Below are 27,147 nucleotides of genomic sequence, written 5' to 3'. Positions count from 1 at the left end.
TGGGCCCTTCCCAGGACTAACTTACATCCCAGAGCTCCAGGACACTGTGCTGCAGGGGCTACGAGGCAGCGTTCTGGAGGCCACCGGAAGCTCTGAGCACATGGGCTGCTGGGGCAGATTCTGTGCCTCACTACCTAGTGACCATTTCCATGGGGGTAGAGAGGACAGGACCTTGTTAGTGTCCTGGCCCTCAAGCTGGGATCTCTGTGCCAGGCCCACAGGGTCCCAGAGGGCGGGTCTGTTCATACAGCCTCCTGTCTTCCTGCTTATGTGGGCCCCTAGGCACTGGGATGGGAGAACACTGACTTGTATTCTGAGGTCCCTGCCATTTGACCCAAGGATCTTGCTGTCCTGCCCCGTTCACACCAGGGCCTTGGGACTCAGCTTTCCAGGAGCATCCCCTTCTTCCACTGCACTGGGGCACTCTCATCTCTTCTCATCCTGCCCAGGCAGTCGTCTTGCCCTGGGAGCTCCACCTGCCTCTCCTGGTCACTGAGAGAGCACAGCTTCTGTGGGTGCTAAACTCATCTCCCTGTCCCATTCCCCTCTGCCATGAGCACGCCCACTTCTCCCCATCCTCCCCACTGGCCAAATCCTGCCCACCACGGGAGGGGGATTCTTGGACCCCACCTCCTCTAGGGCCTCCCCTTCCTGACCCTCTCAGCCTGGTTACCAGCTTTTCCTTAATGCACACAGCTATCAGAGCTGGTTCTGCAAACTCCACCATGCTGTTGGAGTCTCACCTCCCAGCTGCGCTCCCTGGGAACACAGTGGTGCGCCCTCCAATGAAGACCTCAAGGATGAGCCTCTATCTCCTCTGGAAGACTAGAAACTCCCTGGGACAGGGACAGGGACAAGGCCTCCACTGACACACACAGGCCTAACCTCTGCTAGGTTCTGTTTAAGGGATGGTTCAAGGGCTTGCCAAGGAAGAAACACAAACCCAACCATTCAGAAGGGGTTCTTATAGTCCAAGGTATGGCTATGTGAGCTGTGGCAGGCCAGCAGCAATGATGGAGGGGGGTAGGAAAGGCAGCTGGTGTGGAAACTGCCGGACCTCAGGGCATTCTCTCCCGGCCCTGCCCCCGGGCCAGGTGCAGAGCTGCCCACAACAAGTGCACCTCCACCCTTAGGTCACAGAGCACTGCTCCTTACAACCCTGCTGTCCTCCCTTGCCCACCTCAACACAGCACACAAACGTGGCCACTTTTCACACACCCCAGCCCAAGGCCCAGGTGAGCAGCCTCTTTGGGGAGAACGGAGGGGAGGGGCCCAGGAGTTGGCCTGCAGACTCACCTTCTCTCTGCTGCTGGGGGATCATTGGAGGCGGCTGAGGAAAGGCCTGGCTTATCTGACCATAGGCAGCAGGGTAGGCGGCTGCTGGAGGCCCAAGACAAGAAGCAAGAGCCGGCGACAGGGCAGAGAGTGGAAGCAGGAAGAAAGAGAGATTTCAGTGCGGGCAGTAAAAGCAGACCAGCCAAAAAGCGCCCTGCCCCCTCAGCCACTTAGGACAAAGCCAGCTTTCAGTTCCCAGACTAATAGAGGAGCTGCAGGGTAAAGACTGGAAATGCATGTGTGGGTGTGTGTACATTACATGCGTACATGCACATGCGCATGTGTGTGTGTTTTGGGGGCAGCAAGTTTAATTTGAAATAGTGGATAAACCACATGTGTGCATAACACACAATCATGGATAATCAGAAACACCAAAACGTCCTGGACAAGATCTCCCCACACCACCTGGTAATCCACAGGAAGGGTTCCCACTTCTCTGAGCCACAGCTGACTCCAGTTGGCAGGCCCTCATTCCCACTCAGATGGCACCTGTGTGGGATGTGGGGGGCCACCAGAGGTATGGAACTGGCCTCTGGGAAGGCTGCCAGGGGGTAGTCCTCAGGGACAGAGGACTGAGTTGGATAAACCTGATTGTCCAACTGTAAAGGGCCTGGGGTGGGACAGGAGTGGCCGGCTCCCTCCTCTGTGTGGCTCGGCTCCCACAGCAGCAGGGCCTGAGGACAGAGCTCAGGGGACCCGATAGGTGACAACATCTCCGCTGGGCTCTAGATGGGCCAGGCTAGCTTCACCTCAGTCCCCCACCCCTCTCCAGGCAGCCCCACACACTCATGGGCGACAGCACAGGGAAGTGAGACACTAACTGGGTCAGGCAGTAGGACACAGGCTAGGCAGGGATGATTATGGGGTGCTGTGTAGTCCAGGGGTGAGAGAAAGAGACAGGCTTGGCTGACAGCTCAGCTTGGGCTCAGTGACCCCAGGCCCTCTGCTCACTCAGCGCTGTCCCTTCCCACCTTTCCTCCTTTGCTCCCTGTCCGACCTGCTGGGGCCCTATCCTGCTGCCTGTTGTGGGGAGGGCTGTGGGGGGTGGGGAGACAGCATCTCTTCTAGAGGCCCTCCTTCTCTCAAACCAGGCATCTGTGCTTCCTGGGCCAGTGATGGTGACCCATGGTGGGCAGCACCCTGGTCCAGGCTGGCCTGGTGTCAGACCTGGTGCTCCTGGGCAAATTGGCCCTGGCAGCTCCATAGGGAAGGGAAATCAGGCCTCAAAGACAAGTAACTCCCCAGCAAGGGTGAAGCTTCCGCCTGGCCTCCCCACATGCCTGAATTTCTGCCAGCCCCCACTGCAGGGGCACTCTAGGTGCCCTGCTGACAAGAAGGCAGCCTGGAGGGTCTCTGCCAGCACAGGCCTCCCTCCTTCCACTCTCTGCCCACCCCATGCAGTGCTGGGCTCAGCTCTGAGGGGGCACTGGTATCACAGGCATGGAGAGAGAAACGAAGTTGGGGAAAGAGCCGTGGGGACGCGCGGATACTAACGACCTGCATACTGCTGCACTCCGGCGTAGGCCTGCTGCAGGGGGTCCGCGGCGGTGGGGCTCTGCGCTGTAGGGAGCCAAGGGGACAGAGGTCAGTGGTGCCCACCACACTGGCCCTTCCCCCCATGCCCATGCGGACAATGATGTAGCTGTACCACCTTTCCCGGCTATTGCAGGCTCTGCTCTGGGGCAGGGCATCTGAGACAGACACCTTGAGTGCCTGGATCCTCTGGGGGTCGCCTGCCCTAGCCCTTGGCAGGGAAGAGAGTTGCCCACCCTGGTTGGGGGATGCAGGCTGCAGTTGGCCTAGGGTTGGGGTGAGATGGGGGCTCACACAGAGCACTGTGGAGGGTTGGGGAGGAGAAACCAAGGAAGCCTCAACACTGAGAGGCTGGTGGGGATGCACTAGGGCCCCAGCCCTGCAGAAGGGCTGTGGGGAAAGGGGACGGGGGCTGGAGGCTGTTGCGGAGTGGTGGGCTTATTCTTCACAATCTTCAGTGGAAGTGGGGGACAGTGAATGAAGGGACAGCCTGGCAGCTCCCGGTGGGTGAAAGAAAGGGCAAGAAGGCCTCGCCCTACCACTTTGTCCTCCCCTCCTGGGCCACTGTGCCACAGAGGGACCCACCCTCACTGTCAGGGAAGCTGTACGAGGCATGGAGGTCTTCCACTCCTAGCCCATGGCCAAGTCCTCTCATCAGGGACCAGCCACACAAAGGAGGTCTTCCCAGCAGACTGGGAGCGGGATGCTGCCCACAGAACTGAAGAACCAGAAGACCAAGGACCTTCCTCCTGTCTTCTGACACTGTGACCCTGGGATGTCTCCTGCCTAGTGGGAAGAGAGGTCCCCTGAACCAATACTTTGGTAAGAAACTCAGGGAAGCTGGGCCGAGGGAAAGGCCTGGTTCCCTTCTGTTGCCTTTGCTGTCTCTGCAGAAGCTGTGGGCAAAAGCCTGAAGCATGGGCCAGTAGTAGGCACTGGTTTTGGTGACCAAGGCTGGTGGTGACTAATGTGGAAGTGGGCTGGCCTTGGGATCCCAAAGAGGTGGTAAAGGCAGGGGCTACCCAGAGGGAGGATGGAGCCCTAGGATGGCTTGAGGGAAAACTGGATAACATGAGGTGGCAGGAAGGAACTATCCGGGCTTATCTGCCTGTCAACTCAGGCCAGCTAAGCTAACTGGTTCCAGGCTTTGGGACCTTTAGTCTAGGGAGAGTGCCCCAACTTCCCTTCTAAGCATGTTTCCCTATCTCAGTAAAACTCCATTAGAAAAAGAGCATCTGGGCTTGGTGTGGTGGCTCATGCCTATAATCCCAGCACTTTGGGAGGCCAAGGCAGGTGGATCACCTGAGGTCGAGAGTTCAAGACCAGCCTAGCCAACATGGTGAAACCCCGTCTCTATGAAAAATACAAAAAAATAGCTGGGCGTGGTGGTGGGCACCTGTAATCCCAGCTACTCAGGAGGCTGAGGCAGGAGAATCACTTGAACCCGGGAGGCAGAGGTTGCAGTGAGCCAAGATTTCTCCATTGCACTCCAGCCTGGGTGACAGAGTGAGACTCTGTCTCAAAAAAAAAAAAAAAGAAAAGAAAAGAAAGAAGAAAAGAAAGAAGAAAAAGAAAGGAAAGGAAAGGAAGGAAGAAAGAAAGAAAGAGAGAGAGAGAGAGAGCACCTGGACCTAAGAGGCGCCCAGGGAAAAGCCTGGTGCAGAGGTCCCTGGAGACAGTGGGACAGCAGGTTCCACAGCCCTCAGAAGCAGGATGTGCCAAGGGAGCTGGACCTATGAGGGCTCTGCTCGGATGTGGGGAGCTGAAGATGGGCCACAATGCAGGTTCCTTCTTGCCTGGGGCTGTCCCAGTCCCACACCCTGTCCCTCTGTTTCCCCCATGGTAGAGACTGGAGCCAAGGGCTCCCCGGTGTGATGTGCTTGGCAGGGTGGTCTCTTCCCTGCCTTCCCTCTGCCCCTCTGCTCTGCCAGCCTCTCAGCTCTATGGAGGGAGAACTGTGTCCAGATTGTGCTCTTAGTCTTTCCAGCTGCTCACCCATGCTGTGTCTTTATGCAAATTAGAAAAGCGTGCCCCTTCCTTTGGGCACACGGTTTGGTGCCCTCATGCAAAATATAACCTGCACGATTTGCATGGCAGCCTCCAGCACAGTGCCAGGAACATCATAAGCATCTGACAAAGAGGACGATGAAAAGAATCAACGAACAATCTTCAATGTTTGTGAGAGCCACCCTTTCAAGGGTATTTATATGACAGTAAAGGCCACACTGTGTGCATCCAGCAAGAACCCAAGAGGGGAGATCAGAAAAGCTACCTGGGGCTAGGAAGCAGAGAAAAGCATTTATGAGACCCCTCTCTACTTCTCTGCTTAACGACCTCGTTAGTAACTGCCAAAGAGTGAAGGTTTTGAAGGATCTCGCTCATTACAGCAGATCCAAACTCTGCATTTAAAGATGGTAAATTAATTTTTTTAATGTACTACTTTTCTCCTTTCCTTGCCTCCATCCCTCCCTCCCTCTCTCTTGCTCTGGCAGGGAATTGTTTATGAGATGTGGCAGATTGTTACAAATGGGGGAAAGAAACATTTCCAAATTCCATGAGGGAAATAGCTCACAGATGCTGGAGGGGGTGGGGAAGGAGCAGGTTTATCAGGATCCAGAGATCCAGACGGGCTTGTGGGCAGGGAGAGGTGGGAAATGAAGCCACCAGATGTGCTGGGGATCCCATCTCCCAGCCCCTGAACCTGAGACTGGTGAGGTCTCTTCCCCCAGTACCCCCAGCTTGCCTAGCCCCAACCCTGCCACCCTACCAGCCTGGGGCCATCATCCTTAAACAATACCCCAGATCCTTAGAGCCCCATTACTTCACTCTCTAGACTCCTCTGGCCTTCTCTTAATGGACTGAGGGGTATATCATGGGGCAAGCCCTGGAATGGGGAATGGGACAACTCCAAGTTCAAAGTCAGGAAATTCTCCTCTATTTCTCTATAGTACAGTGACCTTGCACTCTGCTGCTGGTGGGACTTTTCTTTTTTTCTTTTTCTTTTTTTTTGAGATGGAGTCTTGCTCTGTTGCCCAGTCTGGAGCACAGTGCCGCAATCTCAGCTCACTGCAACCTCCGCCTCCTGGGTCAAGTGACTATTCTGCCTCAGCCTCCTGAGTAGCTGGGACTACAGATGTGCACCACCATGACTGGCTCGTTTTTTGTATTTTTGGTAGAGTTGGTTTACGTCATGTTGACCAGGCTGGTCTCAAACTCCTGACCTCAAGTGATCCACCCGCCTTGGCCTCCCAAAGTGCTAGGATTACAGTGTGAGCCACCATGCCCAGCCCTGGTGGGACTTTTATATACTACAAATGCCTAAACTGCACTCCAGACAGGGAAATGAGAATGTCTGGGCTTCTGTGGTTATATAAAGCCCCACAGTGGATTCTGATGGGTACCCAAAGTGGGGAACAGGACCCAGTCCCTGCTGCCAATCCACATTGGGTTGGCCTGCCTGCCTGCCCTGTGTGCCAACCTCCTTACCACCACCACTCTTGCCAGGCAGGTCCCTCTACAGGAGGGTGTTCCCTGTTTATCTTCACCTCTCCAATTCTTGCCCATCTGTTAAAGCTCAATGGTAGCTTCCTCCCTGGGGAGGCTCTTTTGGGCTTCTTCAGCCTATAGAACCCTCCATTCATTGGGATTCTTTAGCATTTCAAATCTGAGAACACTCACTCTTGATGAAACTTAATTCTGCCTTATTGTCTCATCATTGTGTAGACTTAGATTGTGTTCTCAATGGACTCTGATCTCCCAAATGATAGGTCCATGTCCTGCCCTCCTTCTTGGGCTCCCCTTTCCCACCACAAGCTGGGCACTTACTGATACTTACGGGGACTTTAACCTTATCCTCTACCCTACAGGAAGGCGGCACTCTTCACATCTTGAGAACATTGGCCTTAGAGCCTACTATAGGGCTTTGGGCCCAGCTTCCCTACCCTGATAGTAGCCCATTCTCCAGACCAGGGAGAAGAGCTGCTTCAGGCCAACTGGACACTCTCACCCTGCGAGGCTGGCTAAGTTTGAGGAACAAAGCAGGAGCAGGCCTCCTGGATTTTCCTGTGTTCTAGGATTTTTGAAAGAGGGTCTAGGAGCTGTCCAAGATGCTGGGGTGTCTGAGGTGCTGAGCTGTCCAGGGTGCTGATCGCGTTCTACATAAAACAAGGGACTGGACTGGTGTGTACTAGCCAGACTGCCAATCATTATACCTCCCTCCACTCCTTTCCCAAAGAGTCTTTTCCTACTTAACACTAACCCTGATTGTTCTTCTAGTTTCTATCCCCTTACTTCTTGTAGGTTAAATTCGCACTCAATTATTTTGCACTTGCTAGCCTCTCTACATGGTTGTATACTGCACCCAGTCACCTTTCTTCGCTAAGAGAGCACTTGGAATGGGGTTCTGTCTCCCTAATCGAAATGACATCTCCCCAATGGCAGGATTTTGGTCTCTTTTCTGCCATCATGGGCTCCCTGAAGGAAGACGGGAGGCTGGCCCCCTCTGATCACAGAGTTTCATCAAGAAATGGACAGAGGGCAGGAGCCACATCTTGTTATAACAGCGAGAGTAGGAACAGCATGGATAAAGAAAGTGCTGCACAGGGAAGGAAGTGCTACTAGATGTGCTTACCTGGGTAGGGATGGATGCCATTGGCAAACACAGCTTCCGCAGCAGGTTGCCCATTGGCCTGTGGGGGGAGGCCGGTGAAGCCGTTCACCCCAATGGGGGACGGAATGCTAGGCACGGCTGGTGCAGTGATGCCCGGAGGGGTGCTGCCACCTGGTTCCAGGGATGTGGAATAATGGAGGAGGGGAGGCAAGCAGAACAGACGTGAGGAAGGTCCACCCATAAAGCTCTACTCAACTGTTTCCAAGGACCTGTGGATAGACTTGGACCTCACATACCAGCTCAATCTTATCTATGACCCATGCCTTGGCTTATCTCCCTATATGAAGCGACTTCACATATCCCAATTGTATCCATCCTTCAAGGCAGAGTCCAAATTCCACCTGCCCAAGGAAGATATCTCTGACCCTTTTGGCTTGTCCTTAGCACACAGACTTCTCTCAATGCCCTTGACTGTAACCACACTTGTTCCTCCTTCAGCTTTTTTTTTTTTTTTTTTTTTTGAGATAGTCTTGCGCTGTTGCCCAGGCTGGAGTACAGTGGTGCAATCGTGGTTTACTGCAACCTCCGCCTCCCAGGTTCAAGAGATTCTCCTGCCTCAGCTTCCCAAGTAGCTGAGACTACCACCATGCACCACCATGCACCACCATGCACCACCACGCCCAGTTATTTTTTGTATTTTTTAGTAGAGACAGGTTTTCACCATGTTGGCCAGGCGGGTCTTGAACTCCTGACCTCAAGTGATCCACCCACCTCAGCCTCTCAAAGTGTTGGGATTACAGGTGTGAGCCACCATGCCTGGCCCTCCTTCAGTCTTTTTCAGTGTTCTTGCTCTCTCCAGCTAAGGCAGAATTAGCTGGTCTTTACTTGGTCACTAGGGGGCTGATATACCTCTCCAGGAAGCTTTTCTGCTCAGATGGAGTAGGTCTTAATTCTGGCATTCTCTTGTACTGAGGCAGAGAGGTTGTTACAGAGCCCAGACTCAGCTCTAGCTCATACACAAAGTAGACACCTCGGCCTCCTCTAGTTGAAGCAATGGTAGTGGTCATGATGGTGAGGATAAAGTTGGGGTCAAATGACAATATCCTGTGTCTTCCCTCTGCCAGGTGGGTGGAATCTGAGATGTGGATATTATGGTGATTGCACTGAGGTCCGAGAGGCTGGAAAGGGCCTTCCTTTCATGTAGGAACCAGGGTACCTCTGAGAACATGGACCTGAGTCTGGCCCGCTGCCTGGACTCATGTGTATCCCTTGAAGGGGGTACACATGGGGATCAGAGGTGGAGGGTAGTGTTCCAGCTGAGCCCAGAGATGGCACAGTCTTTTGTGGCTTTCAACTGGGAAAGGAACGGCTCTGGGATGTTAGGAAAGTTGCTGCTGTGGCCTAGGCACAGAGAGCCGAGGAAGCTCGGTGAATGAGCGCCTGGGGTGCAGAAGCATTTCTCAACTTTGACACTATTACCATTTGGGGCCAGAAATTTCCTTGTGGTGGCTGTCCTGTGCACTGTAGGTTGTATAGCAATATCCCTGGCCTCTACCCACTAGATTTCAGTAGCAATCCTCACTCCCAGTTGTGACAGTCGAAAATGTCTCCAGATGTCCTGGGAGTTCAGGGGCATAACTGCAACAGTTGAGACTCACTGGACTGGACAATAGCCAAGATTCAATCAAAAACATGACTTATGAGCTGGGTCGTTTCCAAGCTCCTGTCCCTTGATAACTCTTGTGGTTCTCTTTAGCTTGTTGCAGAGTTGTCTTAGAAAAAGCCAGTGAGTTTAGGTTGGGTTAAAGGGAAATGAAAACAAACAAACAAAAAAATCAAATGGGTTCCTTCTGTGCTTGGGCCAGGGACTGAACAAGGCCACAGAATGGCCAAGGCTCTTTTCCTCATAGACACCATAGGGCGATGTCTTCATGTCAATTTCTTTCCAGATCTCTATTGTTAATAGAGATTAAGACACATTGTTTCCTGACACAGTTAAACAACCTGAGAGGCATCTGCCCCACCCTGAAATCACATGGTGGACTGACTGCATGGGTGCCACATCTCATCTTTCCTTGGATCCCCAGGGATTAGAACATTTTTGAGACAAACTGTCAGAAGGCAAGGCCTCTTGGGCCCAGACACTATGGGCTCTTGCCACAGAATGGTCTGCTGGTAGCTGAAATTAGGTCCCAGCCTCGACCAGCTCCTCTCCCACCGGGCTAGACCCTGTGTAGGCACCTGCCAGCTCACCTGAGGTTGGGGTCATAGGTGCGGCCGCCAGGCCGTTCATGTTGAGGGCCGCCATCTGCTGCATCTGGGCGGCAGCGAAGGCAGCCATGGGGTTCAGGTAGCCACCCTGCGCGACTGACGCCATCAGGGCTGCTTGCTGCTGCATCAGCTGTGGCAGAGGGAGTGGAAAAAATATCACGTGCTTCCAGGGGGCATCCCTCTCCGACAAGGGCCTCAGCTCCTGGAGACTAACCTCCCAGGCTCTGAGCCCCAGAGACCCCAGACATTCTCCCAGCCAGCACCCCAGAAAGCCCTGATGCCTCTCCCATTCTTGCCCCGTATTTCAACAGCTATTAGAAGCCACTGCCCTGAGAGGTGACTGTATTTAAAAGTAACACTAGGGTCTTTGGAATTCTGAAGTTGTTGTGGGGGGCAGGGGAGGAGACTGGCTCCGTGGGTGCGGGTCAGTCCTGTGTAAGGCCTGTCATTCGTGGGGATGTGGCATCCACAGCACTAGAGACATGCTAAGGAAGTTCTGAGCCTCTGCAGAACTTCCTTAGCACAAGTTTCTGTCCAGAATGGTTTTAATTTGGAGTCTGTTGGTAGAAGTGACAGGAGAATTATGAATAGAACCCCAGGCACCCCCAGTGTTGTCACAAAGGTGAGTGCGGACAGGGGAGGCTACAGAATGTGGCCAAGGTGGGCAGCACTGCAGAAGTGAGGTGCGCCTGTGTTTTCCGACCCAGAGCCGTGACCTGCCTCAGTGCCACCCACATGGGGGCTGTGGTAACCATCTGGAGGCAGCTCTGGGAGAGGCTGACAGAGTGAGCCCCAACGTGGAAGAAAGAAGTAGGTGGGCCAGAGGCCTAAGGGGATATCAGAAGTGTAGGTGTGGAGGGCTTTAGGGTGCCTTACAGGACCCCTGCCAGGAGAGACCAGGAGGCCTGCAGACACGTTCCACGGAGTGGGTGTGGTTTGCAACCAATGACCTGAACCTCCCCTTCTCATCTGTGCTTCTGGGAGTTCGACGTTGAACTGGCTGAGGTGAAAAGGCTCAGGGTAACGTTTCTGGGGGCCTCTCTTAGCTCTGTGCCTTAGAACCAAGCTGACCTTCTCCTGGGAACCACCCCACTGGGCCAGCCTTCTCTCAATCCCTTCTGAAGTTACACTCCCTGGGTTCATGGGTTCATTCCGGCCCTTCTTGCGAGGGCGAGGGCGGGGGCGAGGGCGGGTGCAGGGCGAGGGCAGTATTTTCGGTTAGGTGTCTTGCTCTGTGGGGCTCCCAGGGGAGTGAGCTCGAGAACCGCGCTGCCCGTGCGCGCTGCCACTTACTGCCTGAGCGTAGGCGCCGTAGGCCCCGAAAGGGATGGCCATGGGGTTGAACATGCCCATCTGGCCAGCCATCTGCTGCATTCGCCGCATCGTGCGCTCCTTGTCGGTGTCGGCGAATTTGACCACCAGACTGGACGAGGCTCCCTGCGGCCGGGGCGGCGCGTGAGACCCACCTGCTCCAGAGCCTCTGCCCGCAGCTGTTGGTGCCCCTGGCCCGGGGCCCACCCCGCCCGCTCCTCGGGGCGCTTTGGAGAGGGTGGCATCAGCGCTTGCCCAGGGGAATGAGGTGTGAACCCCACCGCGGGCATTTTCTACCTGGGTAACCTCGAGCCGGTTCCTTAACATCCCTGGGTCTCAGCGTCCTTGTCTGAGACCCGGGGATAAGGGTCATGCTCTCCTGTCTCTCGGGGAGACTGGGCTGCCGGCGGGCGTGGCGGGTACTGGGGTCTCGGCCCGCCTCTGCCCTCGCCCCGGCCCCAAGGGGCCAGCACTCACCGGCATAGTCTGGCTGCCGTGTAGCGCGTTGATGGCGGCCTGCGCCTCGGCGTGGGAGGAGTACTTCACAAAGGCGCACCCTGCGGGACGCGAGAGGCCGAGCTGGGACCCAGAAGCAGGGCCAGGGAGGGGCCGGGAGGAGAGGGCGCATCCCAGGTGAACGCAGACGGGTGAGGCAGAGATTGAGAAAGAGAGACCAAAAAGCCCAGAGACAGACCGCGACGGCACCAGAGACTCAGAGGTGCCCTCGGGTCTCCCTCCACCTCGCCCCTCCCTCCCGGGCACCTTCCCGGCCCGTCCCGCCCCGCGCACCCTTGCTGTTGCCGTCGGGCCCGCGCAGGATGGTGCACTCCTCGATGTTCCCGAAGGCCTCGAAGAGGCGGCGCACGTCGTCCTCGGACTGTTGCTTGTTGAGCATGCCCACGAAGAGTTTTCTATCTTCTGGAACAAAATTAGGAGATGCTTACCCGGGCCAGGGACCGGGCTGCGCGGGGGCGGCCCGGGGAGCAGGGCTCGGCCGGAGGGGGAGGGCGGCAGGAAGAGGGAGGAGACAGGGAGGCGGGGCGGAGGCTCGGAGCCTGGGGAAGAGGGGTGCGGGGAGGGAGACGGGGGCGGGGCTTAGTCGGAGCGGGAGAGGCGAGGGGTGAAGTGGGTGGTGTAGGAGAAGGAGCGCACAGCCGCGGGACAGGTGCGGGGAAAGCTGTGGCAGGCGGGAGCTGGATGGCAGCGACTCAGCCTCCTCCCGCCTTCAGGGCAGGCAGCACGCTGAAGGGCAGAGCCCCTGGGCTAGCCCCTCATGAGAGCACACAGGTCGTTCTGGCAGCCTGCGTTCCCCTCCTCCCTCCTCTCACGCGCTCTGCTCTACAGGTGCCAGAATGAATCACAACTGTCAGGTCTGCCGTCGGGCCTTTGCAGCTTCCGTTCCCCTGCCTGGAGCGCACTCATCACTAGGTCCAGTCTTCTTCTTCCAGCTCTCAGCTCGAGTATTGCTTCCTCACCCATGCCCCTTCTTAACCCTCTCTTACTCTGTCTCAGCCCCCATCCCTGTGGCTGGAATGTCAAAGGACAATGACTGTGGGTTTCGGAAAGCTCGCCCTTCCCGCTCATTCCCTGGGATGCTCACTGGGGAAATAGACCAGGCCTCTCTGCTGAAGCAGCAGTGCCTGGCGCACAGTAGGCCCTCCATTCAGTGATGGGGTGAACAAAGTGAATGACTGCCCACCCTGTGCCGTCCCAGGCACACCTCGTTCGTATCTCACATGGTTTTTCCTCCATCTGTATGCCCCCTCCATGATCTGGCTCTTCTATTTCTTGACACTGCAAAATTCTGCCCTGGGCACTTTGGGGGTGCCTGTTCCTGAAGGTGCCTCAGCAGCCCACACACACCTGTGATGAGTATCAAGTACTTTGTTGACCCCACGCTGTGTGCTCAGGGTGACAAGGCACGCATGGGGCTGTGTCAGCCTGTGGCCGCTGGTAAATCACTGCAGAAGATGCCCACAGTCCACATGCTCTGACTTCAGTGTGACTGCCACTCCTCTCACTGAGAGCTGGGGGGCATCTTCCTTCCCCTTGAATCTCAGTGGGGCTTGTGACTGCTCTAACAAATAAAGAATGGCAGAAGTGATGCCAGTTGACTTCTGAGGTTAGGTCATAAAAGAGATCAGCTTCACCTTGGCTCTGTTTTGGGGATTGTTAGCTCTGTGGAAGCCAGCCACCATGCTGTGAACCCCCAATTAGCCCATGTAGAAGAGTCCCCATGGAAAGGAACTGAGGCCCCAGCAGAAAGCCAACATCAACCACCAGACATGTGAATGAATGAGTCCTCAGATAATGCCAGCTCCCAGCCTTGGAATTTTCCAGCTGAGACCCAGACATCCTGGAGCAGAGACAGGCCTTCCATGCTGTGCCCTGTGAATTCCTGACCCATGGAATCCATGAACAAAATAAACGGTTGTTTTACAACACTCCGTTTCGGGCTAAATTGGTATGCAGCCATAGGAACTGAAACAGAGTCCCAGGGGTGGCTGCACTCAGCAGGCACTCACTGGATGTTTGTGGATGATTACATGATTGACACACAGCCAAAGCTGCAGAAATGCAGACCCCAAAACTGCAAATGGCCATGTGTTCATGGTTTCCTCTGAACACACACTCAGGGACCCTGTGTCCTTCTGTATTCAAAGTGGTTAGTACCTACTCTCCTAGAGAACCCCTACCTTGCCCATATTGCCAGGAGAGTTCACTTAGAGTTGAGGGGCTGTCCTGGGGTCTGAAGCAAAGCAGAGGAAACTTGCAGGCTCCTGCGCTCTGAAAGCTACCTGCACAGTCTTCCTGGCCTCTGCCCTGCTGGTACTCCTCAGCCCAGATGCACTGGGCACTGGGCACTGGGCCTCTTCTCAATGATGATGTGGTGCCGGGGTCCCAGCTCCTCCCATAGCCTGCAGGGCACGGTTGCTGGTTCCTGTTACCAACTCTGGATCAGGAAACACCAGCTGCCCTCCAACAGGGTGGGCCTCAGCTGAAGCTCTGGACCCCAGAGCCCCAACCCCGCTGCCTGCCTCCAACTGCTCTTCTGGCTCCTGTGGCTTGGCAAGACTTTGGGGTACACCCCACCTCATCTCCAGAGTTCCTTGTGCAGCCCTCCCCCACCAACTCCAGTCTCTGGAGAAGGAAGAGAGAGAGGGAGGGTGGAAGTGGGAAGCTGAAGTGGGATGGGAGAAGATGGAGTTCAGAGCAGAAAGATGACAGAGACAGAGGAAAGAATGGGGAGCCCTTATGTTTGACTCCTGGAAGCAGCAACAGCAATTTACTGGAAGTGAAATGGGAGCTTTTCCTTCTTTTGTGGAGTAATTAAAACAGCTCCCCCTCCCCACTCTGCTCCCCCTACCTCCCCCTCAACCTTTGGTGCCTTTTAAAGGCTCAACTGAATAGGGTTTTCAGAAAGACTAAGAAATGGAAACCCGCCCCTGCTAATCCCTGGCCCTCTTGCTAAAAATTCCATTTCCTCACTTGGACAGAAAAAGGAAAGAAAGGGAAGGCACCTCCTCTGCCCAAGCCTGATTTGCATTCGGGGACCGCAGTTTCTCGCCTTCGCCTCTCCTGACGTCTGAATGTATTCCTTTATTATCACTATTACAGTTTTCTGATTGCATTAAAATTCATCCACACGTGCCTTTCTATCCAGCCACTTCCTTTTTTTGCCGGTTTTGGGTTTTTTGTTTTTCCTAATTCCTCGTTCCCCTCCCCTGAAATCTCCCTTCACTGTGCAGTTCTCAGTAAAGAGCCTCCTGCTCGAGGCCTTTCTGAACATATAAGCAGCCAGGCTCCCCCTCTTCCTTCCTCCCCATCTGGATTTCCCCAGGGAAACTACAGCCACCCTTACCTTTCTGGAAGGCTGCAAGAAACCAAAGAAACTCAGCTTCAGACTCACTTCCCCCAGGTAGTCATGGATTGACCGCACCCAACGCAAATGTCTGCGTCTAGGACCTCAAATGCATTCAGTTTGCACTGTCCTCCAGTTGGGGACTGGGACTTGTGCGAGTGATTCTAAGGCTTCTCTCTCAGACCAGGGGCTAGAGGGACTTCGAGTTCGCAAGTGGACCTCCTTCTGGGCCAGGCCCACTGACTCCCACTCCCGCTCCCTTCTCCACACCTGAGTTTTGGGATCTATGAAATGGGTGTGATGAGACACTCCTGTCATGGTGGTGGCTAGGGTCCCAAGAGCTGCTGCAGCGATAGTGCCTGCCCAGAGGTAATTACCATGGCAATGGCCCCTACTTGGGTTTCTCTGTGCAGGAGGAAGATGAAATGCTGTGCTCAACCTGCCTTGCTTTGGCCTGGAAGGTCACCCCTACTGTGAGGGGGCAGAGGTCAAAGAGGGTGAGAGGAGAAGGTGGAGGATCCACATCTCATGATGGGGAACATACTTGAAGCAACAGGTTGGACTAGATTCTGAGGCTGAGGCGACCCACTGAGATGGACGACATCCACATCTTCCACCCCCTCTGCCCACCTCCTTTCTGGCCTCTTTCCTGAGTCACTGTCTCAAGTTGTGTCAGATAAACAATGGTACGATTTGGCTGGTGTCTTGGATCTGATGCCAATTTCATAAGAGTCTTGGAGAATGACTCAGTTTCCCCCATCTGTGCCCACCCTCCTCCATCTACACAGCCCCTGACTCCTGGTACAGGCAGAGCAGGCCTTGGCTACTGCCCAGCTGCCTGAGCTGGGACCCAGGGTAATGGAGAGGCTCTGGTGGTCCCCCTTTTCTGTCGAGTCCTCAGCCCTGAGCCCATTGCTTCCCACAGTTGGGGTGTCGGGAGCTGCCTCTGTAAAGAGACGTTCAGGCAGGTGCTGCTGGGCTGGGCCAAGGTGGTGAGGTGAGGAGTGGCCTCAGAGCTAGTGTGGGGAGGGGCTGAAGAGTGAGTGGGAGGTCGCCGAGGACCCCTGGGAGCTCGGAGATGTGGTGAGCAACTGGAGGCTGGCATTGGGAGCCCAGATTCTCCTCTTAACAGAGCCCAGCTCAGGTCAGGGGCTCAGCCCTGGAAGTTGGAAACTGAGCACAACAAAATCCCCTGACCTGAGCTGAGGGGACTGAGGCCCCACGGGTTTCTCCTGGTCAAGGGACAGAGCAAGGGGAGCATGTTTTACAGTCACTCAGCAGCTGTTCACTGAGCACCTTCTCTGTGCCAGACACTGTTCCAAGCATCGCTTCTACAGCGTTAAACAATAGAGACACAGCTGCTCACCAGAGCTGCCATCTGGGTGGAGAGACAGGCCATCCACAACACACAAGTACCCAAGCAAGACAAAGGCCAGTAGGGCTGCCATACAGTAGCCCCAAGAACTGCTGTCCCTGAACCTGGAAGAACAAGGTCATAGAGTGGCAGTGCTGGGCAGGACCCTGGATAACACCAAGGATTTCATGCTTTTTCAGATGAGGAAGCTGGGGTGGAGAAGCCGCTCCAGGATGCACAGGAGGTTGCCCACAGCTGGAGCCTAAACTCAGCCCAGTCTTGTGGGGTTCCTTGACTTCCTGATCCCAAAGCCTTTGCTGCTGCCATCTGCTCTTTTAAACTGAGTGTCTGTGCCTGCAGGTGTGAGGGAGCATCTGTTCCGTGGAACAGGAGTGTGACTCCCCAAAGGGCTGGGCAACAGGAGGTGGGTGCTCATCCAAGCCCTGCCTGGACCCAGAGAGGGTAGCTTGGTTCTTTGTGCCCAGATGTCCAACCACCATGGGGGAGTAGGCAGAGTCTGTACTCACCACCCCATCTGCATAGGAGCTGGGGCCGGGGGAAGCCGATAAAACTGTGGATGGGAGAAGCCCGCAGCTCTGTGTCAGGTGAAGGTGCTTACAGCCACCTCAGGAGGGGCTGGACAAAGCCCCTGCCATACTTTGGGTCTCCCCTCTGGCCACCCCTTCAGCAAGCGTTGACTGAGCACTCACTGTGTGCCCCAGGGAATTGTCAGTACAGAAGATCTGAGATGAGTTTTGGGAGCGCTTCTGGGTTTTCTCTTTTACCGGGTTGGGGAGAAAGAGTTGTGCTTGGCTCTGAGATCCCTGGAGAATTCAGAGTCCTTGGTCTGTGGGCCCAGAGCCTCTGCCTTGGAGCCCCTGGTGAGAGAACAGAGAACAGGCCTGATAGACACATCCAGTAACTCCAGGATGCAGGCCAGAAGAGGCTAGACGGAGAGGAGGAAGTGGCTACACCCTAATGGCTTCCAGGAGGAGGTGGGCTGGAGTTATGATGTGCATGGGGCACGTGCAGGGGCGACAGGCCCACACCAGAATTTGAGCAAAGGCGGAGAGGTGGAGGGACCCTTTGGCTGCTCTTTCCACCTGCTCCAAGTGGTCCCTGGCTGTGGCAGCTTTGCAAGAAGGGGACCCTGAGGAAGCCTGACTTTGCTTCTTCACCTCCCTCCTGCCTGCTCCTTTCCACCAGCTCATACAAAAGTCACTCATTCCTCTGACTCAGGACTCTTTGATTTTCCTGAAACCCCAGTCTAACTCTGAGCTCTGGTTCACAGCCTACAAAAATCACTGGGTGGCACCCCGGGGAGCTACAGGTGCTTCCGAAAAGACAGTGGAATCTGGTTGCCAGAATCTCTTGCATCCTCCCATGGGTTCCTCTGTGAGGGAGACAAAATCTTCTGAGCTCACTCTACTCAGGGTGTCAGGGCAGGATGGGGCTCGGGCTGGAGGGATTTGTAATTTAAAAGGAGAGCCCAGGGCACCCTCAGTGGAACCTCAGGATTAGGACAAACCCCTAAAGGGGATGTTTCAGGGTTGTGCCTTCGCTGCTGCCCCCACTCTAGCATCTTGCTGGCCGGGCACGGTGAGGGGGCCTCTGAGCAGTGAGGAGGGAGGTGACAGCAGTACCACTTGACTCACCAAATGCCAGCTTCCTGGCGCTAATGCTCAAATTCTGGTTTAATGTTCACAATTTGATTCACTCATTACCATCAGCATTAAACAATGTTTCTTGCTTAAGGATAGACAGTTGCAGAAGTGCCGTGGGCGAGCGTTCAGATGGCGATTGCCTTTTACTACCACAGTAGATTCTTACTATTCTCTTCCCTCCAGCTGCTGAGGGAAGGTTGGGGGTTACTGAGCTGGGGAGAACCCTGGGGCCAGGGACCAGGGTGGGGAGTACATGGCTTTGAGGTCCAGTGGCTGGTGGGGTGAGCAGAGAGGCTGCTAGGAGACCTGGAACTCAAAGGCAGCAGTTTAGGGGTGTGGAGAAAATGCCTGATACGATGACAGAGCCGAGGCCTCTTTCGTGCTTTGGAGCCTTTGGTTTTGGGGAGGGACAGGGGTTGGGCAAGACCCCAGAGGCCAGAGTACCCCATGAATCTGTTCCTCAGCTGCCAGGCAGAGGCTGCAGCCCAGAGGTCGTCCCATGCAGGGGGGTCCCCCCAGGGTGCCTCCTGGATCCCAGGATCCTCTGCTCTCTCTGGGCCCGCAGGCAGTGACTCTGAGGGTGAAGGACATGTCCCCTTCTATAACTTCATCTGTGGATCAGGGAGGACCTTCAGTAGCAAGGGACAGGGAGACACACCTGACTCAACAGGAGGGCGGGGCCAAGCATGTCCTCCAGATACTAGCTCAGGCTGTTTGTCAAATCCTGGTTCCACCACGTTTGGGCTGTGCAGGCTCAGGCAAGGCATAGAACGCCCCAGGCGGGTCCAGGATTAAATGAAGTTTTTAGCACAGTGTGTGGCACAGAGAAAAGGCTCAGTAAGTGCCAATTATTGTGGCTGTTCTAACCATTACTACTGCTCACCCAAGGGGACCCCAGTTGGCAGGAGGGTGATACCCACTCCCACCCTGGGAGTGTAGAGAGGACCCCCAGGGACACTGAACTGAGCAAAGTCATGCCAGCCCTGGCCAGCCAGAGAAGCCAGCAGCATCTGGGGAACCACCAAGATGCTCTCCAGCCCCCACCAGGAGATCTAATGGGTTGAGTGAGAACAGACATTTCCCCCAAAGCTACTGAGCATCTCAAAGCGCCATTTCCACAAATTCTCCCAATCCGGATCTGTCAGGCGGCCATGGCTCCTAAGGGACGAGGGGTCAAAGTGACTTATCTGAATCTACATATGTGCAGCTTTTGAGGTTGCATGACCACCCCACCCCAAACCCCAGAGGCTTCCTTTTCTTCACCTTTCCCAGCTCTTGTACAGCCAGCTCACTGCCCCAGGGGGGCAGCACACAACATCAGAACTGCCTTCTAAATAGGAATGCAGAGGATAGGGACAGGGGTCTGCACCCCCATCCTTGGAGCCTGAGAACCCAGGAATTACCCACCAGGGGGTTGGCGCAGACAGTTTCCAGCACCACTGTCCAGGCCAGAGTCAAGAACCTGCAGCTGTGTGACCAGGTTGGCCATCCTCCCAAGAGCCAGTCCCTTCACCTGGGACACAGGGTTACCACGGACCAGGCCTCAGGAGGGCTCTGAGCCTGAGCCAGTAGAGAGCAACACACTCTCCCTTCCCTCCACCGCACTGTGTCAGAGACAGAGCTGGGCACAGCTGGGCTGGGAGCTGCCTCTGAGGATAAAAGCCTTCCTGCTTGGGAAGAAGGCTGAAGGAGACATCAAACCAGATCAAAGGCTGCTGGGATCAGGACGTGTGTGGGGGCCTGCAATAGGATGCAAATGAAGACCCTCACCCGCTCTGCCCCGCCCCCAGGAAGCAGAGCCTGGCCTTGATCTGCTTGGCTTCCTCTGGGTCTGGCGCTGTTTGATGTTGGGGTGGAGGAGGCTGGAGACTGGAGTCCCCCTCATGTGCACTCCTTCACCAGCGCTGCCTTCCAGATATTTCAGGGTCTGCTATCTCTCCTCCTTTTCCCCCAAGGTTGGAGCCACCCAGGCACGACAGTCACCTCCTCAATGCTGACACCCACCCAAGCCCCTGCTGTCTGCTCTCCACAGAACAGCAGAGGGGGCAGTTAAAATCCAGGGCAGACCCTGTCTCTCCTCTGCTGAAACCCTGTGGTGGCTCTGCCTCACTCTGAGACCAAGCCAAGTCTGGTAATGTCATGTAAGGGGCTACATAGGCACCCACTCCATGCCCCCTGACCTCTCTCCTTCATGAATGAGACATCTATGTTCGTTCATTCATGCAGCAAGGTCCAATGTCTAAGTGGCCTGGCATGTAGGAGATACTCAATAAATACGTGTTGCCATGAATAAATGAATCCATTTGTCCAATTAGCATTGGGGGTGGGGTTACCATAAACCTGGCATGGTGATGGGTGCAGGGGACAAGGCACTGACCTTCAGGAATCCTGAGAAGGTAAGAAATGAATGTTCCCTGGAGATGAGTAGGCACTGGACATAGTGCAGGCACAGAGCATGGAGTGACGAGCCCTGTAGGTATGTACGGGGGCGCTGAGAGGGAACTAAAAGGCTTGCGCTGGACCCTGAAGGATCCATGGGCAAGGTTTGCACTGTGGGCAAGGCAGGGGTGGGCGTCGCGGGCCAGGGAACAGCGCCTGCAAAAGCAGGGAGTGTGAAAGGATGTATGGTGGGAGGGAGAGGTAACAACACACACACTCGCACAAACCAATACCTGCATCACACATATACCCCAACATGCACACGCACATCCCCAATACACGCACCACACACATACACCAACACACACACACACCAATGCATGCATCAACACATATACCCCAACATGCACATGCACGCCCCCAATACACGCACCACACACATACACCAACACACACACACCAATGCATGCACCAACACATATACCCCAACATGCACACACACGTCCCCAACACACACACCACACACATACCCCAACACACACACAGGCACCAATGCATGCACCAACACATATACCCCAACATGCACACACACGTCCCCAACACACACACCACACACATACCCCAACACACACACAGCAATGCATGCACCACACACACCCCAACACACACACACCAATGCATGCACCAACACATATACCCCAACATGCACACACACCCAATACACACACCACACACATACCCCAACACACACACCAATGCATGCAGCACACACATACCCCAACACACACACACACACCAATGCATGCACCAACACATATACCCCAACATGCACACACACACACCCAATACATGCACCACACACACCCCAACACACGCACACACACCAATGCATGCACCAGCCAACACATATACCCCAACATACACACACACACACCAATGCATGCACCAGCCAACACATATACCCCAACATACACACACACACACACACACACACCCCAATACACACACCAACACATATACCCCAACTTACACTCACACACACACCTCAACATATACCAATGCATATACCCTAACATACACACACAGGCCCAAACCAACACACACAAACATATATACCCCAACATACAGTCATACACACACACATACACACACCCCAACATAAACATACCCCAACATACACACCAATGCATATACTCATACACACATACACAGGATACACTCATACACACACAACACACAATAATGCATATACTGCAATATGCACATACATGCATACCCCAACATACATACCAATGCATATACCCCAACATACACTCATACACACAACCCAACACACAACAACACATATACTTCAACACATACACACCAATGCATATTCCCCAACATACACACACACCCCAACACACACCAATGCACATACCTTAACATATATATACAACACACACTAATGCATTTACCCCAACACACACACACACCCGGACACACACCAAAGCATATACCCCAGCACACACACACATACACAGCAATGCATTACCCCAACATACCCACACACAGACATGCACACATCAATACACACACCAATGCATATACCCCATACACGCACACATACACCAACACACACCAATGCATATACCCCAACATACACACATACACACACAGCAACATATACACTAACACACATACATACACGTACACACACCACATACACACACCCCAACACACACAACCAACACCCCCCCACACCCAACACACACACACACACACATACACACACATTTAACACATACCCCAACACAGGCACATCCCCAACATACACACATATACACATACATACCCCAACGTGCATAGACACACACCCCAACTCACATTCCAACACACACAACCAACCATCCAACATGCACACACACCCAACACACACACAGACATGCACACAGCAACACACACATACATAGATACACACACACTAACATACACACACACATCAATACACACACCAGCACAGATACAACATAGATACACGTAGATACACATACACACACAGATACACACACATAGATACACATACACACACACAGATACACACGTCCACACACTCCAACACATACACATACATGCAGATACACACCAACACACACAGAGATGCACATAAACCAACATGCATGCACATACACACACACAAATATATACACACCAACACATATACACACACCACCACACACCTCAACACACACACAGACACACACACTAATGCTCATACATATACACACACCAACACACACACCCCTTCCTCCTCTCCCACCCACCCTGATCTGAGCACCTCCCGAAGGCGCAGGGCCTGGCTCCTCTCCTCTGACCTCTGGAAGCCTGGCCTGGGCCTCCAACCCTGGGCTCATTCTTCTCACCTTCGCCTGGCCTCACAGTGCACCATGCCCTCCCTTGGCTCCATCTGGCTCCTCATTCACGGCACCCATGGCTGCTGCTGTGGCCCAGCGCAACACCACCCAGGCCCTACATGACAAGAGCCTGCAGGACCGAACTCCCACATCACAGAGCCCCTCCTGCCCCAGTCAGCGCTGCTCAGGCTGGTCACCTCCACCTCCCTCCCCTGGGCTCGAGGTGCCCTGCCCATGGGGTTCGTTCTCATTTCTCCTCAGTTACTGTGATCCAGACATTGAGAGCAGCACTTTGCAGGCATGGCAGGAATTTGATTATTTCCACTGTTCAGATGAAGAAACTGCGGCACAGAGAAGTTAAATATCATTCCCAAGAACTCACACCCAGTCATTGGTGAAGCCAGGACTCAGCCCAGCTGTTCTGTACCGAGCTGGATCTTTCCTTTCCCGGGCAAAAGAGGTTACTGCCCGGAGTTCTCACTCACTCCCTTCCCTCTCCACCCCTCCATCTCCACACAGACCGCTGGCAAAATGCCCAGTAACCACATTGCTTTTTGAGGGCTAGAGCTTTGGCTGAGAGCCCTGAGGGGTGAGTCGATGGGACACCCCTAGCCTGGTGCTAGCTGCAAGGGAGTGGGCTCATGGGAGTCCCCATTGCCCAGGGTCCCAGTTCGGCCTCACAGTCCCTCCCCCAGTCCTGCAGATCCCTCTGCTCACAGCCTGGCTGTCTTGAAGTCTTCTAGGTGCTCCAGGAGGCAAAGCTTTCTCCTTTTGAGTCCTCAGGCCTTCCCCTCCCTTGAATGTGGGCTGAAAATGTCCTCTCTCCTCATCACACAGGAATCTGCCCTGCAGGCAGACTCTCCTCTAACTGCAATATCCCTTCCATCCCCCAAAGCCCCTCCCTGGCCCCTGGGGCCTGCTCTAGGCAGAGGTGTGGCTCCTGAGAAGGGGGTTTGCAGGGGTGGCTGTGCCTTTGGAGGACTTGCAGCATGTTTGCAGAACCAGCCAGAACTGGGGGTCTGGTGCCACCCTCTGGGGGGCCAGGAATGGCTCCTTCACTCTCATCTGTTGCACTTTGAGAGGAGATGAGCAGGCCTAGGAACCCTGAGTCAGGAGGAGCTGAGTCTTGGGATTCAGTACAGGTGAGGGGTCCGGGAACCATCTCTACCTGCCCCCTTGCTGCCTCCCTCTCTGGCCCTTGGACTCTTGCCCTGTGAGTTTGAGTCAGGCCGTTTAGCAGGAGCCTGGGACACCACGGTTGCTCTATGTAGAAGTCACCTTTTGCTGGGGCGGTGGCGCGCAGCCGTCTCTCCAGGTAACTGATTATACATTTGATCTGCTACATTATCCTTACCAGGCACACGGCACACGACAGACGGCCCCAGAGTTCTGTGGGGACTTTTCGCAGCCGAACTCTGTTGTCTAATGGGGTTTCTGCTGGCGTCTGGCACACTCTCCTGCATTTCACCCATCGCAGGATAATTTATAGCATAATGGGGACTTTTTTTTCCTTTATATCATGCGGGAGCATAAATTATGGCCAGTTTGTCCTCGGCTCTCAAGGAGACAAAGTAAGCTATTCCAGCAAGGGAATGGGGGAGGTTTCTGCAGGGGAGGGCGAGGACAGGGTGGTCTACAGGGCAGGAGGGGCAAGAATAGGAGAGACCAAGGAATGGTGTTGAAAGCATCTTGTTGACAGGGCAAAGCATCTACTCCAGGTGGCCACAAATGCTGGGGAAAAAATAAAAGACCCACTTAGAGCTGTTTGTCTCTATTAACCATGGAGCAGGGCTCCTTAGATGGGCGGCAGAGCTGCACGGTGATAAGGCTGTGTGCGGGACGGTGGTCACCGCCTGCAGATGACCTGGCCACAGATAGACTTCCAACCCTAGCCACAGGCTGACCCTCAGCGGGCCTCAGATCATCCCAGTGGTGACCCAACTTTCCGCAGCTGCACAGAGGGGATGGGTGGGCATGGGTCTCCTTGGTGCCTCCCGCCACCGCCAGAGGCACAAAGAAAAACTCAGTGTTGGGGGATTGGTGCAAACCCCCTGACCCTCTGACGCATGGCCCATTTTTAATATTGACCGTGGGACTTTGCTTTCTGTGGATGGACAGCGATGGAGGAACTGCCTACCAGCCCGCTGTCCATCTTCCCGGGGAGGTGCGAGGCCGCAGCATCTTCGTTACTTGTCTAACCCGGGAGGAGTCACACTAGAATCAAGAGAGACTAACCTGGCAGCTGCAGCCACCATGTCCATCCCCCACGCCTGACCCTGTGCCCAGAACCTCTGGCGATCCTGGGTTGGGAGTTGGTCTTCATAGGCCACCTCGCCCAGCCTCCTCCACTACCACCCAGTTGCAGGAATGACGCTTCCTGAACACTTGCAGAAGGCCTGCTGGCCTCCCTGTGATACTCAGGAGGAAGCCCAGAAGAACGTTGTCTTATGAGCCTCCAGAGCCTGAGTCCCGCCCTACAGCACCAGCGGCTGCCCCTGCACCCTCAGGACAGCCCTTCAGGGATGAACAGCGGGTGTCTTGGATCTCATGGGACAGAGGTCCTTAGCCCTGGCTGCCATGGAAATCGCCTCGAAGCCTTCAACAGTCCAGGTGCCTTGGCTGGCCCCCGAGATATAGATTTGAGTGATTGGTCCAGAGCCCAGATGTCAGTATTTCTGGTTTTGGCTTTTTAAAGCTTCTCAGGTGATACCAACACGCAGCCAGAGCAGGGAAGGGATGCGATCGGATCGGTATTCTCCAGGCTGCTCGTCTCTCCTCAGGTACTGTGCCTGGGCTGCAAAATTCTGGGCCCTTCAGACTGCAAAATTCTGGGCCCTGTTCCTGCAGGGATGGCAGCACCCACCTTCTATGTTTTGACGCCTGCCTGAGCCTGGCCCTCCTTCCCATTGCTCAGGAATCACCCTATAAAGCTATTGAACTAATTTTGGGAGGCAGGGTGAGGGACTTCTCTAAGTCAGCACCCAGCTAACCCGCTAAGGGCTTTGCAAGCCAGTTCCTCTTCCTCCTCTCTCCTCCCCTGTGCCCCTTCCCCCTCCATCCACCAGGCCAGCCCTTCTCTGAGTGAGGAATCCCATGCCCCTGTTTCTTAGGCCTCCAGGTTGCTTTCTATCACACTTTATTCCAGCCACCTAGCCTTCCTGGATTCCCTGCTGCCTACCTCCATGGAACTCAGAGGGCCCTTAAGTACATGGTGTATTAACTCATGACTGATAATGGACTGCAGATAGACGTAGAGATGGATGTATGGTAGACATGATTAATAGATGCTAGATATCCAGATTAAATGTTAGATGATAGATACACAGATGAGAGAAAAATGATTGCAGAAAGCAGATAGATTTATGATGGATGACACATAAATAGCAATAGGTAAATGTGGATGGATGAGTGGCCAGGATGCTTTGAGGACTTCAGGTAACGGGGTCTAAATGCAAAGGTCAGAAAACTAGTCATGACCACCCACACCTGCTGGGGTACTGACTCTCAAAAGAACAAGGAACACTGCTCTACTCAAGGCATATCTTGAACCAGCTTCTCTTTCAACCCAGGTCCCTGTATCTCCACATTTGCCAACGGATTTGCAGTTAACATAGGTTGCAATTGGGCTGGTTTACTGTGGACACCTGAAGATTCTCCTTGATGTTTTCCTGAACCAACTGGCAGGCTGAAATGATCTCCCAAGCCTCTACTGTACCCAGTGAGGTTCTCCTTTCCTGCATGGAGGGATGTCTCCCTTATAGGTACCTGCTCCTAAGGGAGCACTGCTCCTCGGCTCCTGCAGTGAGACGGCAGGTGTCGGCCCACATGGTTTATGTAGAGCTCCATCCATTCATTCTCTTGGTCAGGCACAGCTCAGAGCACTTTAACCTTATGAAGCAGGTACCACTGTTCTCCATTCTACAGATGAGGAAATGAAGGCACAGAGAGGCTTGGCAACTGACTTGCTGGGAGTCCCTGGGCTAAAATGCAGCAGAGCCAGGCTTTGAACCAGGCGGCCCAGCTCCCCAGCTCGCATGTACCACGTAGAAGGCAGCCCCCTGCCCTGCTCACCAGAGGAATGATCATGAGGCCCTGCTGAGCTCAGGAGAGCAGGCAGCTCTGGGCACTGGGAACGGCTGTACCATCTGCAAGCCTTGATTCTGTCTAATGACTAATGAGATTGTGAGGGGGAGAGTTCGCTTTCTTGAGAGAACAAACTATTTTGAAGGGTGGCAACATATTAACTGTTGGTTTGTGGCTGGCATTGCTAATTACAGAAGAGCCTGTTCTCTGTTGCTAGAGAGAAAACAGAGAACAGAAATATTACCTCTGAAGGGTGGCAATATTTGGTTACCATGAAATTCCTTGTACAGAGTGGCACAAGAGAACTTTCTGTCTCAGAAACCGGCATGCCAGCCCTGGAGCTGCCCTGTACC

At 54.4% G+C, this 27,147-nt stretch overlaps 1 protein-coding gene across 50 annotated transcripts in view; it reads right to left on the bottom strand.

Annotated features, from left to right (window-relative positions):
* CELF4 (CUGBP Elav-like family member 4) overlaps positions 1 to 27,147 on the bottom strand; it is a 321,991-nt gene that overhangs the window by 18,848 nt on the left and 275,996 nt on the right. For 10 of the 50 annotated variants that reach the window (XR_010343624.1, XR_010343628.1, XM_021670047.2 and 7 more), the window contains exons 4-10: positions 11,849 to 11,977; positions 11,537 to 11,616; positions 11,042 to 11,185; positions 9,731 to 9,878; positions 7,499 to 7,648; positions 2,830 to 2,895; positions 1,297 to 1,380 (exon numbers count right to left, since the gene is read on the bottom strand). Coding sequence is in view for 44 of the 50 variants with exons in the window: in XM_021670047.2 (XP_021525722.1) it covers positions 1,297 to 1,380; positions 2,830 to 2,895; positions 7,499 to 7,648; positions 9,731 to 9,878; positions 11,042 to 11,185; positions 11,537 to 11,616; positions 11,849 to 11,977 (801 nt within the window). In the remaining 6 variants the exon portion in view is untranslated. The remainder of the gene's footprint in view (positions 1 to 1,296; positions 1,381 to 2,829; positions 2,896 to 7,498; positions 7,649 to 9,730; positions 9,879 to 11,041; positions 11,186 to 11,536; positions 11,617 to 11,848; positions 11,978 to 27,147) is intronic. The other 40 variants (XR_010343625.1, XR_010343629.1, XR_010343630.1 and 37 more) reach the window with 7 other exon arrangements.

Source organism: Aotus nancymaae, unplaced genomic scaffold, assembly GCF_030222135.1.
Source record: "Aotus nancymaae isolate 86718 unplaced genomic scaffold, 86718_ANA_hifiasm-v0.15.2.pri h1tg000020l, whole genome shotgun sequence".
Lineage (NCBI taxonomy): Eukaryota > Metazoa > Chordata > Mammalia > Primates > Aotidae > Aotus > Aotus nancymaae.
This window is presented reverse-complemented; position numbering and strand designations above follow the sequence as displayed.